The sequence below is a fragment of the Ascidiella aspersa genome, chromosome 3 (assembly GCF_963924565.1).
Source record: "Ascidiella aspersa chromosome 3, kaAscAspe10.2, whole genome shotgun sequence".
Lineage (NCBI taxonomy): Eukaryota > Metazoa > Chordata > Ascidiacea > Phlebobranchia > Ascidiidae > Ascidiella > Ascidiella aspersa.
The window spans coordinates 28,900,625-28,919,556 of record NC_139449.1 but is presented as its reverse complement, the minus strand read 5'-3'; the positions used below and the strand labels follow the sequence as shown (position 1 = coordinate 28,919,556).

General features: G+C 36.7%; 3 protein-coding genes across 3 annotated transcripts; 2 read left to right on the top strand and 1 right to left on the bottom strand.

The window, feature by feature from the left end:
• Positions 1 to 2,172: 2,172 nt before the first annotated feature.
• Positions 2,173 to 7,082, top strand: LOC146161407 (heme-binding protein 2-like). The gene is made up of 4 exons (XM_083385395.1): positions 2,173 to 2,381; positions 3,352 to 3,487; positions 3,835 to 4,015; positions 6,547 to 7,082. The coding sequence occupies exons 1-4, from the start codon at positions 2,220 to 2,222 to the stop codon at positions 6,728 to 6,730; spliced, it is 663 nt and encodes a 220-aa protein (XP_083241521.1). The 5' UTR covers positions 2,173 to 2,219; the 3' UTR covers positions 6,731 to 7,082.
• A 3,153-nt stretch (positions 7,083 to 10,235) lies between these two features.
• LOC146161406 (heme-binding protein 2-like) lies at positions 10,236 to 14,332 on the top strand. The gene is made up of 4 exons (XM_083385342.1): positions 10,236 to 10,438; positions 10,965 to 11,100; positions 11,593 to 11,782; positions 13,729 to 14,332. Exons 1-4 carry the CDS (start codon positions 10,280 to 10,282, stop codon positions 13,913 to 13,915), a joined length of 672 nt encoding a protein of 223 aa, XP_083241468.1. The 5' UTR covers positions 10,236 to 10,279; the 3' UTR covers positions 13,916 to 14,332.
• Positions 14,264 to 18,363, bottom strand: LOC146161405 (centromere protein L-like). Its single transcript, XM_083385341.1, has 8 exons — positions 18,223 to 18,363; positions 17,580 to 17,735; positions 16,996 to 17,199; positions 16,465 to 16,691; positions 16,088 to 16,290; positions 15,169 to 15,271; positions 15,017 to 15,079; positions 14,264 to 14,528 (listed from the first exon to the last, which is right to left on the bottom strand). Exons 1-8 carry the CDS (start codon positions 18,299 to 18,301, stop codon positions 14,427 to 14,429), a joined length of 1,137 nt encoding a protein of 378 aa, XP_083241467.1. The 5' UTR covers positions 18,302 to 18,363; the 3' UTR covers positions 14,264 to 14,426.
• Positions 18,364 to 18,932: the final 569 nt, after the last annotated feature.

Below are 18,932 nucleotides of genomic sequence, written 5' to 3'. Positions count from 1 at the left end.
AACTTTGGTGTTTTTCGCCTTGCTCACAGCCGAATGAACTATCACGAATATTTAAGTCACTTTCCGGAACAAACCCTCGACCTTTTTTAAACTGACGATTACATAACTAAGTGGTTCTCAAAAGTTTTGGGGGAGGCGTAGCTAGGGGGGTGCGGTGGGCTACATATGTCCCCGGGCGCCAAGGTGCAGGGGCGCCAAAATGAGGCTATCAAAAGCCAAAATGAGGCTGCTTCTTCTTCAAATACAATGTTTCTATTAAGATGAATCGTTTTTGTCGCATAAAGTAAGGTTTATTATGCAAATGTAATAGAAAGTGTCATTAAACATGGAGGAGGGGGCGCCAATTTTATAGTTTGCCCCCGGGCGCAAAATACCCTGGCTACGCCTCTGCACAACTTGCAAAGCAATCATCCTTTTTGACGTTAGGACCATGCTGTAACTGGCCTCTACATCAATGTTTCTTAAACTGGTTTCTTAAATGGAACAAAATGTTTGCAGGGGTGAACCAATCAAAAGGAGTGAATAAGGGTGAACCGTCAGAAATGTATGATAGCTCTACAGTATATCGACTACTAAACTGGTGTTTTTTTTGCTTATTGTAATAGTGAAGGTTGGCCTGGCCGCGCAGCGTGCATAAAAAAAACACACCCCGCAGAAAGTAATCTGATTCCTGTTTATTGTCGTGTAAAAATTGCAGAGGTAAGATTCTACTGACAGTCAATACAGACTATGACATGGAGTTTGAAATAGTAGAACTTGGCATAAACACAAGGGTCATTATAAGGCTATATCATGCTCTATCTATGCTATGGCAACTGGAAGCTTATGAGCGTTTGGGATTATGAAATGTCTATCACTGCTACAGTTTTAACAGGTTGTTATCGAGTATTTTAGAAAAAAAAATTTTTTAAGGGGGGGCAATGGAAACTTTTCAAATTACAATCCGAACGTATATTCTCTAATATTTTTTTTATTTTTGAAATTGATTTTTTTTAATGCGGTCATATCATATTATTTTATAAACCAGTTTAAGGCGCTACAGGCTTGGTGAGAGAAAATTCGAAAACATTTTAGCGAAAGTAAAATTTTTGCTCCACAAACGAAAATAAAATTCGACAAGTACAAGTTATCAAATTTAACTTAACTTCGGTGGATCACAGTTTGCCTTATGCCACAGCGATTTCACTTTTTGTGTGTCATGACTGCCAAGGTGTTACTCAGAAAATTTCCTTCCGTAAGGAAGCCATCCCACTACCATGTGTGGTGACGGTGTCCGAAGGTTGGATACAGTAAACAACTTCATAATTTGCGTGTAATAAATCTTGTTTTCCGCGCACAAATTGATTGATATAGCAACCAATCTAGCACAGATGATCGTCAAACAGGCCAACGTGGATACGGTATTTGAAGTTTCATTTTTACTTGCCCAGCTGATTATTAAATTGCAGAGATATGATTCTAGTGACAGCTATGGCTATGTTTTATGGGAACCGGGGCTCATGTGCGTTTGCGATTACAGAACACGTTTATCTGCTACAACTCTAACAGGTTGTTACCCGAGTAGTTAAAGAAAACTATTTTTTTAGGTCAAGGAAAAATATTTTTAAATGTCATTCCGAACGTTTATGCTTTACAGAAATGTTTTGAAATGCGGTTCTAATTGATAAACCAGTTCAAAGTACTTTTGACAAGTTTGCTAAAGAAAAAATCGATAAAATTTTAGCAAAAGTTAAAGTTTAGAAAAATATATTGCAAGGTTTTGCCGCAAACTACATGTCATACCGTGCTGGAATAATTGAGAACCAACAATTTACTCCAAAATAGAAGGACTTATATAACGAGTTAGGCGTAGCTGCTTTAGGTACAATCAAATAAAGCCAAAAGAGATACATTTGCCAGTTGCACACAAAGATATTCTAAATTTTGTACTAAGCTAGGTTAGTGTAATAAAAAGGTTTGGGTTAAAACTAACGCAAATTACTTAAAGCCTTAAATCGTGTTTAGGTTATGAAATACCATCTTGCACGTCACAGCAGTCAGCCAAGACTATTTTTTTTTTCAGTCACGTCACGAGGTTACAGCGGTACAACTGCGCTGCCAAAACGTGCGGCAGCAACTTTTTTCAGCTCGCTACGTTGCATAACCCAAAACTATATTTGCAAGGCTCGGTGTACCCATTACCGCACTGCTCGACTTTGTTTGTCGGTAATACTTGCACAATGTTTTCTCTCGTCGGAATTCGCCCTGTTTTCTTGTGTATCTTCGGTTCGGTATTTCTGGCCAACGTTGCCTGGTCCACGGCCGAGCATAGCGGTGAAACGAGTTTCGATCGGCTTGGATATGAGCATCCGAAATACAACCTGACCGATGACCAACCTGCCGTAAGTAATGATCTAACCCAGTGTTTCTTAAACAGGTGAATGGTTCACCCCAGAGTGAATAAAATTTTTGCAGGGGTGAATCACCCAAAAGGGGAGAATAAGGGTGAACCGTCAGAAATGGATGATGCTCTGCAGAAAATCGACAACGAAACTGTTTTTTTCCTTATTGTATTAGTGAAGTTGGTTTGCACTGAGTCTATGTACAGAAATTTGGTGACTGTGTTTTGTGCATTATATTTCTGGACTCGAGGAATTGTAGATTTGCAATGGTAAAACTTAGCTTGAGTTGATCTTAACGAAAATCGAAACAACCTAAGTCATTTTGTGTTGTTCTATATAGACGAGATAGTTTTATTATGTTATAAGACAAGGGTAATTGAAATCTGGAGATAGATGCTTGGGGTGAACAAAACTAAAAAAGTTTAAGAAGCACTGACCTAACCTATAGAAGCATATAAGTATAATATCTGATAGCGTTGATAGTAAAGAGTGTACGGTAATATCGGTGTCTAATTTTGTCGGTACTAATTCAACACTAGGGTGCTATCTGTTCCGACCCTATACCAATTTAACATGGGCGTTTCAGTAATGTTTACGATGTAATGTAGCGATTTTTACTCTAAACGGAAAATTTTATCAAAATATTTAGGCTAACAACTGGAGGAAACTAATCTAGGTAAGGCTAAAAAAAATTCGGACAAATACCCTGTGAAAATTAGCTTTTAACTTTAAATTTTATATTTTTTCCTTCTTTGAACAGGGTAATAACGTTAATTCGGTTTGGATCGCCATAGCCTTTGTCTAAAATATCGAACAAGTTCGAATCAATTGCTTTGAAAGTTATCACAGTGGCATGTTTTGTCTTTTAAGTGATGTGTTTTCACAAAGTCTGCATTTTTCACGCCAAACAGATTGGACAAACTGCCCAAATTACTGTAGTTATCACTGAATATTGTATACGCTTGTTTAGGACGGCTCATATGAGGTTAGAAGATATTACGCCAACACTATTGCCTACACCACCATTAGTTCAATCACCGCCGTTCAAGCCAAAGTTGCCGGTTTCAAGCGCCTCTACAACTACATCACAGGGGGAAATAAAGGAGGTGACCATTGACCGTGGCATTTAGGCCAAATCGTCAAGATTTATTGCCGTAAATTGATTTTTAGAAATCGTAATGACAAGTGGTTTTAGTTGACAACAGGTTTAGTTTGAATGTGTATGTGTGCTCTTTCAACTTTGCTTACTGTAAAATCACACAAACTACTTCGCGAAAAATGCAAAGAGTTTCCTAAGCCCAAATAGTTGGGAACCTGATCTCGACGAAATATTTGCTATTTGTTGTTGATCTGTTGTTCGACGAAACCGATGCTATTTATTGTTAATCTCGACCAAACCGATGCTATATGTGTTGTCGAATTTATTTCAGTGGTATATTTTTGTAAATTACAGGTATCGAGATGGACATGACAATTCCTGTGACCACCATTCTCCGAGGAAATCCGTGCGTTTTCTGCAAAACCAACTTTACCATCCAGTTTTACCTTCCGCGCTTGTACCAGGATAAGCCACCGGTGCCAACCAGCTCTGACGTTAGCATACTGAAGCACCCAGAATACACCGTCTACGTGAGGTGGGTTTCAAAAGAGACAATGCGACGCTTATATGAGCAATACCTTAACATGCTTGTTTGCGTGCTTGGCTAGGTAAAAACAATCTTCTTTGACAAACATTTCTTAAGAAAAATATCATTTTAATCTTTGTAAATGTCCGTATTTGTCTAATTTTAAATAGGGTAATCAAGTGGCACCATATAAACACTTTTCGAGAAATTCAAAACATTTGGTCTATATAAAATATCATTTCGGCAACAGGAATGTAATTTGCACATTTAAAAGTTAAAATTTATTTATTGATCATTTTGCCTTGACGTTGATATGATTCAATATTAGTGTTTTCTTAATATGTATTTTTGCGTGAAAAGTAAAACGCCGACAACATGACATATCGATGGCATCACGTTTTGTTTTTTCGATCAATATGCTTTTTAACGACTAAATTTAATGTGGAAAAATGCCACAGCAATCGAATGCGAAAAGATGAATTATGAAATTGTCCAGTATTTCTGGTGCAAAATATTTAAATCGGGCCTAACTTTTGCCGACAACATAAGCTGTTGCACAAGTCAGTTTGAGTTTAATTAACTGCTTCACTTCCTCGGTTATGCAACGAGCCAAATCAGTCACGCGCTCTTCGCTAAACTGTCTGCACGAGTTTACGTGCTGGTCGTGCACAAAACAAATCAATTGGTGATTAGCCATACCCCGTAAAATATAACCTGTCTTAAACTCAATACCCAGTTAACATCTGCTAACTGTTGCCGAAGGCCGCAACCACATTGAAACTAGGAAAAACATTTTTGCGCCTTTCGTTCGTGCTTAAAGCAGGTGCAGACTTATCAGGCAGGGTCACCTGGGTGCCATGGATAAAGGTCGCTAGGCAACTCTGGTGTTTTTCGCCTTGGTCACAGCCTAATGAGCTATCACGAATATAAAAGTCAATTTCCGGAACAAACCCCTCGACCTTTTTTAAACTGACGATTACATAACTATAAGTTGTTCTCGAAAGTTTTTTCTCGCGACGCCATTGTAAAAGTTTGTTGATATTACGGCGCACCCAGTGACTGGAACTTTTATATTTTGTATTTACTCATTTGTGTATCAAAACGCACCATATCTATCACAAACACAAATTGCGAATCTAATAATTTTTCGACGTCTAAACATATAAGCATCATGCTGTTACTGGCCTCTACCTCGCTGCAAGTAATACACTATAGGGCGGAGGTGGCCAAGAGCCACATTTCTTACGGTTAACCGCAAAGAGCAGCACATTACATAAGGGCAGAAATTACCTTGTTTTTTCTCATTTACACACTAACCACATTGCGTATAGGCTACATTAAAGCGTTTTTTATTCAGATTGCCAGACTTACCAAAAAATATCATCAAGCTGTCGAAAAAATAGGCCAAAATTAAAAACACAAGTAACCTTATTTAGCTGACGGGACTCACATTTTCTCTAGGCGGTTTACTGTAATGCCACATAAACCGAATTCAAACAACGAACATAAACTATGCATAATGAAGGAAAACATTTGTTAGTTTTGGGGGTCCATGGCCACCTGCCACAGCTTAATCAAACGTACGCCAGGGAATCTGGAAGAATTTTACTACTGCAGTCGAATATCGATACTGAATCTTTGTGCGACGCTCTGAAGGATTAAAACGACAAACCAGGGCGTTGCGGCTAACAGTTTGAAAAGTTCTGGCACAACCCCAAACAATTTGCGCTGCGACAAAACCTGACATCAGCCAGTTTGCTTGCAAGCCTGCGAAAGAGACATGTCTGCTGAAGGGTTAAACGGTTCTTCGGCAGTACAGCGAATCATATAGAAATTGATATTTAGAAGTATTACTACCATTAGACATTGAACTTTTTTACCTACCAGGCCACTTTATTGCCTTATTATGAAGGACTCCATCAATTCAAAAAATAAGAAAGAAAATCACATTACAACAAATACTCTAATACTTATAGACTTGTTATAGTGTGAAAATATTTGCTCTTGTCAACACTCTTTCCTGATAATAAGTTCACTCATAAATAGTGCTTTGCTACTGACTGTAGCAAGACCTACTGTTCAGACCTGCAATACCAAAAAAACTAACTTCAAAACGACCAGAGTTTAATGTATTAGACCGAGGTTATCAAACTTATTTTACCGCGAACCCCTATTTTTTGCGTCATGTGGACCACTATGGGCAATCAATTTTTAGAGATGACGTCACGAATTTACGTCACCATACAAATAGACATCTAAAATCTCTCTAAATAGTCTAAATACTTTCTGTACAAAACCATTTTAATTTTTAATTAAATTAATTTATTCAAAAAATTAATTACTTCTTATGTATATACTAACAGTTCAATCAGACCTTCATGGACCCCCCTAAAACTAAATCACGAACCCCCAAGGTGTACATGGACCCCAGTTTAAGAACCTCTGTATTAGACGGATATACCCTTTCTTGAACATTTAACTTCGATAGAAAGCATATATTCTCGTCAACTCGTCAAATAAAAAGCTTGCTTTGCTTTAAGATCGTTTGGCGGCCAAGCTTACGAGGACCGAGCCAGGAGAGAAGCGAACGAACTTTTCGGAGACCTGACGCGCAACAACGTCACAGGAATCGTCACCTCAAACATGTGGGTGAACGAGTACGGAAGAAGGAGGAGAGGGAGACGCAGCTACAACGAAGTGATGCTCAGCGATGTCAAGCACTAACGACGAATAGCGTTCAACTGATGCGGACATTTTACCACGGAATTATACTACACTGCATGTCTGGCCTTATACTATGCTGGATAATTGTACAAATTCGAGCTTACAAGTAAAAATCATCAAGCACCCACAGTACCCTTATATCATTCACTTCTGCAAGCCCCAAAAAATTAAAACCACCAGTTTCTTCATCAATTTAGCAACTAATATTTCAACGTAACTCTTTCCGAAAAAAAATTCATTAGGCTACGTTAGATGGCGATAAGAACACCCTTCAGTTGTCAATGCTTCGGCAATATCTGGTTCATTTTCTATACTTGGATTTACCGGCTGTAAATAAAACAAATTTCATTTATTTGGTTTGGTTTACAACAAGAAAAGCTGACTTTAGTTTTGAATTTATGTATTTTTTCTGTATTCACAGCAAGTGAAATTGTTTAGAAAGTATATTTATGGTAACCATAAAGAATCGATACATGGCATAGCCTTGGCAAATACATATTAAAATACCACTAACTTGAACTAAAAAAAAACAAAAACAGATAACAGAGTAAAACTTTTAAGTAAAACAGAAATATGTAAATGTTACACGTGGTAAAGTGTAGGCTGCTAAATTTGCAGACAAACATAGCTATTAGCCAGCAACTGAGGGTTACTTAACACAAAGACAGGCCTTTCTGATTGGATTCAGCAGATTTCATTAGGAAACATGGTATACAAACACGCCCAGAAAAACAGGGTACATCGTATATTCAAATATATTTTAAATAGGGTTTATTGGTATTGCCGCGCAGTTTAATAAAGAAAGAGTTTTTTGGTGGGCCAAAATCAAATAATCTAATCCATAAAATGACACAGAAAATGGGCAAAGATTGGTGACAGGCATTTGATAAGATGGATTTAATACTTAAAAGCCTACCTCCGGTATTTGCGTTAAAATTTTAGGGTAAACTTGAGACAGAAATCTTCAATAGTTATTTTTCTGTTGCCACTTGTCAGCATTCCTATTCAGACAACTGTTGACTTAGCAGATGCCCTAAAAGTTAACTTAACGTAAGAAAAGTTAAACATTGCATTTGGCAGGAAATTTTGTTTTTGTTGGACCTGGAGGTTAATCACTTTATGTTACTATGCATCTGCTTCCCGACAGTTTCCGCGCTAACTGCGGCGGAGGTAAAATTTGAAGGTATACAGCGCCTTTGCAAATACTTTATGGGTGCAAATCAAGAAGGTGAGATTTAGGAATATTACAGAATGTAATACTATACTTAACGCGTTTTTTATTTTTTTCGAAATTATTAAACAGATGGCATTCCTAAAGATCTTTTTGAGATATCTACTTTATTTAAGATATTTAAAAAAGTATTTTCTGTAATTTTTTAATTATCAAGATGACTTTAAAATCCACGCGTTAAAACAGAGAGAAGTGTTGGTTTTAGCCCTATTTCTTAATATAACAGATCTTTTAAATGCAATTTCTAATTCGTTCTTTTAAAAGTTTGGTTTTACAGGTATTAAAATGAACATGACCGTCCCTGTAACCACCCGATTGCGGTCAAACCCGTGCGTTTTCTGCGACCTCCAGTACAATTTTCATATCTCTATTCCGACGATGTACCAGAAAAATGTACTGGTGCCGACCGATCCCACCGTTCTTGTTCTCGAACATCCTGACTACAAAGTTTTCGTGAGGTGGGTTTACAACAACGAGCTTTAATAAACGTAAGAAAATGTGAGATTTTTGTGCAGAACATCTGATAATATCGGATCGGAACCTATGCCCGATGCCAAGTGGTGTAGTTTGGTACAAAGGTGGTATCCCTGTCGGTATCATACTAAATTAACGTACGAATTTTACTTGTGATTTGCAATTCAATGAAAGGTAATTTATTCAAACAATAGTATAGGTTAACTAGTCGTAAATCTTAACGCTAAAGCTAATTTTGGCCTAATAACCTAGAAAAATTGACTCACAATATTTTAACTTCACCCCTGCGATGTTTTTTGTTAAAAATATCGGTAATCGGTATTGGAACGAAATGTTACGTATCAGACCTCCCTAGGTTTGTCGGTCGGCGTAGTCCAGAGGATATTAAACTGTGACCTATGGTGTGTCGTTTGAATTTCCAAGGGCGTCGCACAATGATTCCGTTTAGTAATTAACATAAGTGGGGATAAAAAATGATTATTAATGATATTGAAACTAATATGTGAAAAAGTACAAGGTAAAAAGACTTTATATATACGATGTTCACAAAATCGCTTTTGACGAACACATAAAGAGTACAATTACTATGAATTTTACAGCGTATCCAACTTCTGTTGTTAAGCAACCGGTAGGCTACACAACTCCGTGGGAAAACGTGTAATTAGCGAGGTTGACTTGTAAATGTATTAGCTAAACCTTTATTTTCCTACAAGGCAAATTGGGGGGGGGGGGGGGGGGATTGTCTAAGAGATCAGAAGCAAATCAACTTTATGACGAGCAGGCAAAATTCTGATTACAACGAAGTGATGATTGCCCCTTGGCCTCAGGAACATCACAAACAAAATATTAACCGAGGTCCAACGCATTTAAGGCAAGTCACATTGACCTGTGAATAATCGCTGCATTCCAACGCCATGTTTACTGCTTATTATATACACTATCATTTTTAACCCCTGGCCTCGTACACTAAAACATTAAAAACAATGAAGATTTGCTAATTGCTAAGTCAGTCGAAATAACAACTATAACCTTTGTTATTCCCGCTAATGCCAAACATTCTGTTGGAAATGATTGTACAATATTGTTTTGCTGCGTTCGATAAATGTAAATAAAACTTTTAACTAAACCTCTGGAAGCTTGATACATAACATACCAAAAGGTTGAACATACACGTTGCTTCCAAGATGTAATTGTTTCATTTTGTTTTCTAGTATATGTTTGAGTCCATATGATAAAAATGAAAAATATTTCGTTTATTAACCTTTGCAACACAATACACGGTTTTTCGAACCATATACAATAAAATATTCAAACCAGTTTTCAAACCAGTTTCAATCAATTCTACACCGAAGATGACATAAGTTATTGCCGAAAAATTTGAAAACCGAAACGCGTGTGGATTTTATCTAATGTTGTGTTTTTTATAATTTTATTGAAGTTTTGTTCAGTTCGAAACTTGTATTAAACTGAAACATGGTAGCAAACTGCAGTCGCCAGAGTTAAATTAGCACGGTTTTCACAAAAATTATGAAGTCCCGACTTCGACAGAAAATCGGTCGATACCAGCAGACAGGTGTCCCCAGTCAAAATATGTTTTTGTCGTGGAACGAAAAAAAATCAAGTTTTTGTCAATTTTGGGCAAATAACCTTACTTTATCAGCAATTCAAAACGAGTATTGTTCGATATTATTGATAAGTATTATTTGCACCATATTGGCATAACAGCCGGTTTCGTTCTTGCGCAAAAACCTTTCTCTTTCGTTGTTGGGCAACAACTTTTAAGTCCGCGCTCTCAAAAGCAGCTACATAATTTTGTAACATCTACTAAACTTTGTAACTCGGCAATGAACTACATGGTCAACTTGAGATTGGCCGTGGTGGGCTTACTTTGTTTGCTTCTTGCAAATGTCGCCTGGTCTGTGCCTCTCCAATCTATTGAATTAGAACCAAATGGCCCGGGCTACGAAGAGCCTGGGTACAACCTGACGGACGATCAACCGGCTGTAAGTATAAGTATGTTTTCGGCTCTAATTTAGTTTTTGTACTGTTAAGTTCGTAGCGGCATTAGTAAATTAAAAATAGGCATTTCAGTTTATGCGAAGTCTGGGTTTCTTTTCCGTGTCGCTATTTTAGTCTTGTTGTTTTCTTGTTTTTAAAGCGTCGTTGATGGTTTTTAAAGTGACCACAGTATAGATTAACGAATCAAAATCTGCTCGCCCTAAATAGTTTTATGTTTATCAAAGATGTTTTCAGTAATAATAATTTAATTATTTTTGATTAGACGAATGTGTTTGTTTTGTATTGGATACACTTTAGGTGTGGTCCTTCTAGTCGTGAAAATGGTGATTAAAGAGTATTCAGCAATTTACTAACAATTTTTTTGTTCACTCATAGCTGTTTGGTTTTTATAGCTTTCATATTATTATTATTATTTATAAGCATTATAGGGTTTCGCTATCGCTAAACTGTACATCTCAGTAATCTTACAGTACATTCAGTCAGATAACAACAGCCTGTGTTGGTTTCCAGGACGGGTCTTACGAGGTGCGACGTTATTACGCCCAATTTTTTGCCTACACCTCGATTGAAGCCTACAACGCCGCCGAAGCCAATTTCATTGGATTCGAGCGGCTCTATAACTACATCAACGGTGCGAATCAAGGAGGTAAACGTTTTGCTTGAAAATATTTTGTTATTACCCGCGGTTTAATGTGTTTATTTGCTCACTTCAAAGAACCAACGGAGATGTATTTCGAAATGTGTTCTAGGTCGCACAACTTCATTATCTTTTTTTTAATTTTGAAAAGCAAATTTTTGTTTTAATTACTCAAGACTGCGAAAAGGTATGTTTGTTTGTTTGTACATGATAAAAATACAATAGGTTGATTAACTGTCCATAGCAATGGTTACCAAGTCTACAAAATGCGAACATTTTGCCAAATTGTATGTGATCGTGATATGGTTCATGCGATAGGGGGGAGGTCGCGCTGACTTTTACAAACTGGTAGCGAGTGGCGATAGCAAAAAGGTCGGGAACCAATGATATAAAAGCTGTTAAGTGTTTGGAGTTCGCATGTTATCTCAAAGCAGCTTTCCCCACGATTGGATTCATAGTATGTACATAGGTGTGAATGTTTGATTGTTTGTGTATTTGCAGGCGTCGAATTGTACAGGGTCGGTCCGGTGAGTACAACATACAGGGCCAACACGTGCGTCTTCTGCAAATCCAGGTTCACCGTCAAGGTTTATCTGCCGGCCGCGTACCTCCGCACACATTATACCTTCCCCGAACCAACCGACCCCCTAGTCAAAGTACTGGACCACCCCGAATACACAGCATACATCAGGTGATAATAAACCAGTGTTTCTCAACCATTTATAGCTAGAGGCACCCCCCAGAAATAATAAATAGATTGCGGCACCCTACAAGATTTTTCCGTAAGTAATTCACTAGAATGTCCCAATAAACGGAACTGGAACAATACACATCAACTCTATACAACGTGGGAAGTTACAATTGGATTTATTTCACTCTAATCTTTACATAAAATGTTGTAATAATTGAGCAAAAATCAGATTCCTCAAAACTCTTAAATATCTCTTGGCACCCTTGAGCATTAGAAATGGCACAACTATATTAAACGTTTAGAAAACAGAAGTCCTTACACAAGGCTTTGACCATGGCGAAAAGTTGTTTTTTTAATCACGTAACGGGAATAAACTAGTACAAAAGCATACACTCGTTTTGGTACTGAGCTGACCATGGTAAATTGATCGAATATCCAAGCAACTTGAAAGTAGGAATGCGTACAGCGATGTTTTATGATAGTATAGAGATCTAGTGCCAAAAGCCGCAATGCAACCGTGTTTGTAAAAGTTACACCTTAAAAGTATTTAGCCTTTCGCATTGATGACGGAATTATTTAACGTGTCATCGCTTCGTGATTGGTAGCGCCAGTATTTTACTGCTTAAAAAATGTTGCAATCCACGCTCGTAAAACTTGAGGAAATTCCCGACAAAAACATTGTCTATCGAAGCCAAACCGACTCAACGGGAATTTCATGATCAAAGTTATTATAGTTCACATCATTATTTTTTCCCGCCCAAGAACGCAAGACGACGAGTGATAAGGTAATGTCCTCCCGCTGTTTACGTACAATATTCGTGCTAAACAAGGCAGCTATATTTAAATAGATAAGATTAAAACTTTTCGTGAAAGATGGTGAATTTAAGAGGATAACGTCACTTTGTTGGTATGCGAACTTACAATACGGGAGGTATTTGCTTACAGAGCAGAAAAATAACAATGCGTACAGCCTCACAACGATCAAGTAAACCCTTTAGAAGCGGAATGACGGTCAAATTTTACGAATAACCGACAAAGTGTGGACGTCATTGTCAGCTTGTTGTTTTCGAAACCTTTTAATTAGAAAATTGTTCGACCAGCAAGTAAACATCGATCACCCTAAACGCTTGAAACTTTCGATTATTCATTTCTCAATCGAAAATCCAACATAGGATGGCCTGTTGTTAGTTTCGACTTTCGATCTGTAATTAGTTCTTGAAGAGACGAGGAAATGGCTTTGAAGGAATGACAACAACAGCAACTAGCTCGAAAATTTCGATTCTGTTTCTTTAACCTCAAAGCAATGTCACGAATTGAAGCCTATCGGCCAATGTCATGTCATTATTCTTGCAGCTTGTAACTCGAGCGCGAAGCAAATCAGGAAATGACAGTGCTTCGGATTGGTTTCTCTCTGTCGAAAACAAGTGACTGAGTTCGCATTCAGTTTCCTCTTTGGAACGCTTTGGCGGCAACTTGTGCATTCATTCTTTCGATTGCGTAGTCGTGGTCGTTGATTATTCGTCTAATGACTATACATTGGCAAGGAAAGAATTGTTTGTCTTCAAGTGCAAATATCCTTAGTACTTTTTTTGTTCGTTAAGTTTTAACACGAATTGCTTTTTAGGTGATACAAAAGTGCTTTTACATTTCTGCAGTTTCATTGCGTAAATCAAGTTTACAGCTTGGAGTTTTTGCCAACCCTTCGCATAGTTTTTCGCATTAGTCATCACCGCCGCATAGAATTTTTAACTTAGCGTTGGCCAAAAGCGATACGTTTCAGTTGAAAGCGTAGTCGTTGGCGCACTGTTAAACGAGCGTGGAATAATGCCAAATAAAAAAGTCACGGTTTACAACACAAAACTGTATAGCCTACAAAATAATGCTTGTATTAAAAACATTGCTTCAAAATTGAGTATCTAAAAACAACCTCCAATCGTTTTACGAAGGGGCTACCGCGGCCATCCTTTCGAAGACAGGTCCAGGCCTGAGGCAAAGAAGCTGTACGATGACATGACGCGCAACAACGTCACAGACATCGTTCGCGGAACCATGTGGGTAAAGAAGTACCGCAGCAATGGCAAGTTCTACAACTACGACGAGGTCATGCTCGTCAAGGGACCTTATCACGGGTAGCGGGAGTAGGCTACTTTTTGCTTTGTACAGCCGCCGAAGTTCATCTGCGGACGCATGTGGACCTTGTAGTTCTGATTTGCTGTTTTGGCATTCGTAACTCGTATCAGTGTTTTTTTTTTTAATTTCGAGTAAATGCTTGGCCTTCAAAAACCATAAAAATGGGAAATCACTTAGCCTTTACCTAATGCACGTTTATTAATTTGCGGGCTTTCGAACGTGTATTTCAACGTAACAACTTTAAACAAATGACCATTCGCTTTTTATCGGGCCCCAGTGAACAGCACTTGAAAAGCATAAATGTATAAATGATTAAAACTGTAAAAATAACGAAGTTTATTTACACTTGTGTTTATTGGTTGTAAATATAGGCTATGATTCACGTTCGCGCTCAAAAATAAAAATCAGCAATGGACAGCATTAAAACGTGTACTAAAATTTAAAAAGTTTAAAAGAAAAAGAATCGAAGGTAAACGAAAAAGTAAAAAAGAAACAGAAAAAACAAAACGTCGAATTAGCTCTGGTCTTGCAATCCTTGAAGCCGCCAGTCGAGCGATTCAACAGCCAAGCAGCTGAGGTGATCCAACACAGTATGTACATGATCTCTCGAGTAAATCTGTATAAACAAAATGTGGATTATTTTAAGTCGCACCTTGACGTATAAAATATTGGTGAAAGAAATATAATATTGAAATTCGAGCTTAAATCGTACTGCAAGAAAACCGACCATTCTTGAAAAAAAAAACATTCTAACTACTCGGCACACTTTTGCGAAATAAATCGGGAATTCGGTGTATATATCAAGTTGCATGAATAAATAATTTTACCGTCCGGCCAAACAAATTTCTGTTTCTCTCGAATAAATTATTTCAGACAATTCGTATGAACAACTTTACTCGTGCTTTAGAATGAATGCGACCTTCATACAAACTGAAATTTGTTTGCGTGAAAAAAGCGACATACCCAATTACCCAAATAAAAAGTAGAAAGCTAATAAAGACAGCCACTTTTTTAATTTTTACAACTACATAGGCTCTGGTTTCAAACTAAACTGCACAAAAGTACGTTACTTATAAATTTAATAATATATTCAATTTGCGCTACCTTAACTTTTCCGTCCATGTGAACACTCGCGATTTGCATGTCGACTCTCATGAGCGGTAGCGCCTGGAAAAACAAAGACAAGTCGTATTTTACACTTAGAAACGACGCATTAACAAAAAATGCGGCCAGGTTGCCTCGAATTAGCGTCTCACGTTAAACTTGACGTTGAAATGACGACAAAGGTGATCTTGAAGACCTTTCACAAAACGCTTGACCTCTTCCGCTAATACTTCTTCGCCCGGCCCTTTGTGGCACCTGGTAAAGGAAGGCAAGAGACGTAAAAACGACTCGAAAAACCCTTTTGTATGGTTAATAATTAAGTGTTTGTGGTGAAAGTGTTCTTGATATGTTTTTTTTATTGACTATTTTTGTATAATTAAGTCATGTTAGTTTAAATGGCGAATGGGGAATGGGAAAGTGAAGGCAAGAGAGGCGTGAAAAACGAGTTCAACTTAATAACAAGAGTAGTATCTCGGACACATTTCTTTTTAAAATTTAACATTTTCAGTTTTAAAAGTTCTAAAAATGTTAAACACTCTTCTGCTGATTAATAATTAAGTGTTTGTGGTGAAAGTGTTGACGGTGTCGGTATTGATATGTTTTATATTTGGCAATTTTTATAACAATGTGTCATATTAGTTTGAATGATGATGACTTCCAACCAAAAACACATGCTTCGTAAATAAAATTTGGAACAATTGACAGTGCCTATCCGATACCAAATTAATATAGAAATGTTCGCCGTGATTGACGATCCAACACAACTATTTCTACTTTGAAATCGAACTTTATCTAAAAATAGTAGGTTCACAACTAAAGGTAACTAAAATTATCACTGCTAAAGCAAACTGTCGCTAACAACCTGAAAACCTCCGCTATAAACGTTTTGATTTCATCTATTTTGATTATTTAAGCATAGCAATGATGTCATTCGGTATTGGTTAGAAACATCAAACGTTTTGTCCAAAAATATCAGGTATCTGTACTTTGCACAGCAATATTATGCGAAGTATCGTGCATTCCTAATTTCAATATTTAATTTATAACGAATTGAGCGGTTAAGATACTTACGCTCTCCACATCGCAGCCATGGAATCGGGAGTAAATTCGGCTTGAATGTGATCCAGCCCTGAATGCTCCAAGGGGATTTTCCACACAACCGTGGTGCCTTTTTCCTTTTTGTTGGAGGTGGGAATAGTGGACCACATGCCCAGCATCCAAGACAAGGACAACGGGTTAAAACCAAGCCTTTGTATTGAGCAGTCAAATTCAGCCTACATAAAACACAAAAAATCAAATTTAAAAGAGACCACAACACCAATTTTCTTCTTCTTGTAATTATGTGAATAACAAACATAAAAAAATAATTAATTATCAAACAATATAGTAAATAATATTACAATTTTTAAGTGCTGTATATATTAGGTAGCTGAAAAAGTAAAGCCAACCTGCATCCAATTAAAAACAACTTTCTTATTTGCAGCCGCTCCTTTGAAGAGAAGCAACGGTAAGACTGTAAAGTTTGTTTTAATTGCTTTTTTATTTTCATTTGTTGTGTTCCTCAAAGGGCAGCACGCTTTTACCAAGGAACCAGAATCAAGTGCACAAAAGAAAAATTCAGCTATAATTTTGTTCAGCTTATTGCAAATTGTAAGATGAAGTGCTGGTGAGTCTTCTAAAATACAACAAAATCAATTGAAAAATAACTTCATTTAAAGAGTATGGAAATTTGGTAAAGCATCTATCAATAATATTTATACATATGCTGTTTACTCTTTGCAGACATATTAACATGTACTACAAGCAAAAGTATATATTATAAGACATGTCACCCTAGATATTAAACTTGTAACTAATGTACGATGGCCAGACATTCCAGTGCTTGCATAACCTTCAATGGTTTACAAAAATTACACATACAAAAGTATTTATGAGAGTGTGAAGCATATTGGTTAAGCAAATGGTAGTTCTCCTTTTACCTTTTAGAATTGCAATGCCTTTTGAAACAGTGAAATTGGCCTTAATTCCCATTTCTGCATCCATGGCAACTCCTGATTGTTTGCTTGCTTTTGCAGCCAGAACAGAAGATAAAAGTCTGGATAAACGTTTCAATGAGGCTGGGTTCATCTTAAATCCGTGCAGTGGAGAACAGGTGTGCACATGCCAGGTCTTGTCTGTAATTGCTGAAACATTGGAATTTATAACCAAAATTTTGTTTAAAATTAATGACTAAACATGTACTTAACTGATTGTGAATAGGTATTGGTTTTCATACATTCATAAAACAAACCTTTACGAGTAGAAAACTTTTTATTAACAAATGGCCGTGCTTTCCAAGCAAATGAGGACAGTTTTAAAAAAAGTAATCTCAAGGACACCTGTTCTTAATCAAATTCTGCTGGATATCAATACAAGAGATCTGACATTCTAATATTAAATACCCAGATGGTACTGTCTATCCATTGCAGGGTTAATAATAGTTAAAATTTGCACTTGCCATTGTAGCCTTTTTCTATCAATCAGCACGAACCTTTAAACCCTAAATTCTAGTTTTATTGCTCACCTTCCAGAGTATTGTCCATGGTTTCCTGTGAGAAACTGTGGACTGATGTCCTCTTGGAAATTTTTGGAGTCACCACAGGTCTGGACAAAACCCTTCTTCTTCTCACACTTGTAAAGGGAGTTCGCCTTGAATGCATCTGCAATCGTTTTACATTGCCTTAAAAAAAATATCATATTACTGCACAGAAAAGACAAAAATTGTAGCATTTTTTAATTACATGGGTTCACAAAAAATAATTTCAAAATACAAAAAAATACATGACCCACAATCACTTAAGTCATAAAGTCTGACAAAAAATAAAACTTACATAAACCATCAGTCACACTCAAAAACTGATCATAATTCAATTTTTAAGTAGTTACAACTGACAACTGAAATCAACAAAATCTGTGAATTTTTTGGATTTTTTCAGTGATTAGAAAAAATTGAAAACTTACATCAACTGTGAATAACAAATTACTCAAAACACCATATACACATTTCACATAAAATATTGTAATTTGGAAAACTAAAAACAGAGAAGCATAACTTGCACTAAGCATCACACTGTCTTAAATATATTATACAAATGTACAAACATATATAAGCTATCAACAATGTGATATAGGTCCGTTCTTTGAGTTGACATTGAAAAAAAACTTACCCGTTCTTTGAGTTGACATTGAAGAAGGGGCAATTTTTTCATTAGTCTGTTTGGTAGTGTTCGAAGAAAAGCTATCCATCGCAAACACAAGAGAGAAATTAAGAATTCAATAAAAAAACTCAAATTCAATTTATATCAACTTATTTTTCTTCAATACAAAACATTAAAATTGATTATTGAAAAACAAAATATTGCTTTATTATTGAATGCAGATGTAGCTCAAAAATAAATAGTGACACTTTATTGAAATACAAGTGCTTGTTGGTTGGTGGAAGAAAAGTGTGCACTTGTCACTCTTTCCTCAGCACTACACCACCCACTACGGTACAATGTTTTCTAGTTTCTTTAAACTTAATGGAAAGTATGGCAAGTGCACCTGCAAGTTTTTTTCTTAACAGGTCAAACCGACAACCCAAAAATTGAAATTGAACATGCAGCAGATTTTTCTATACTTTAAACAAAGTAAATGTACTTTCGACATGCCATACTTAATTGTTAGCTGGCACAGGGGAGATGTTTACATGTAGCTTAAAAATGTTCAGCTCAGCCATAAACAAGTTACTGATAAAATAAGTGTTTTTCGTAGGTGGGCATATTTTTATTCGTCATAATTAAAATTGCAAACTGGGAGAATAAATATAATAATACGACCCACCCGCATCCAAATGCTAACTTGTCTGTCTGTATTTTCTGGCACACCTTAACATCTC

Coding starts and splice junctions, on each gene's coding strand:
- LOC146161407 (XM_083385395.1), top strand. CDS start 2,220: ATGTTTTCTCTCGTCGGAATTCGCCCTGTTTTCTTGTGTATCTTCGGT. Junction 2,382..3,351: donor TGACCGATGACCAACCTGCC/GTAAGTAATGAT, acceptor ACGCTTGTTTAG/GACGGCTCATATGAGGTTAG. Junction 3,488..3,834: donor CACAGGGGGAAATAAAGGAG/GTGACCATTGAC, acceptor TGTAAATTACAG/GTATCGAGATGGACATGACA.
- LOC146161406 (XM_083385342.1), top strand. CDS start 10,280: ATGAACTACATGGTCAACTTGAGATTGGCCGTGGTGGGCTTACTTTGT. Junction 10,439..10,964: donor TGACGGACGATCAACCGGCT/GTAAGTATAAGT, acceptor GTTGGTTTCCAG/GACGGGTCTTACGAGGTGCG. Junction 11,101..11,592: donor CAACGGTGCGAATCAAGGAG/GTAAACGTTTTG, acceptor GTGTATTTGCAG/GCGTCGAATTGTACAGGGTC.
- LOC146161405 (XM_083385341.1), bottom strand. CDS start 18,301: ATGGATAGCTTTTCTTCGAACACTACCAAACAGACTAATGAAAAAATT. Junction 16,692..16,995: donor AGGCATTGCAATTCTAAAAG/GTAAAAGGAGAA, acceptor GTTGTATTTTAG/AAGACTCACCAGCACTTCAT. Junction 16,291..16,464: donor TTGTTTTTAATTGGATGCAG/GTTGGCTTTACT, acceptor TGTTTTATGTAG/GCTGAATTTGACTGCTCAAT.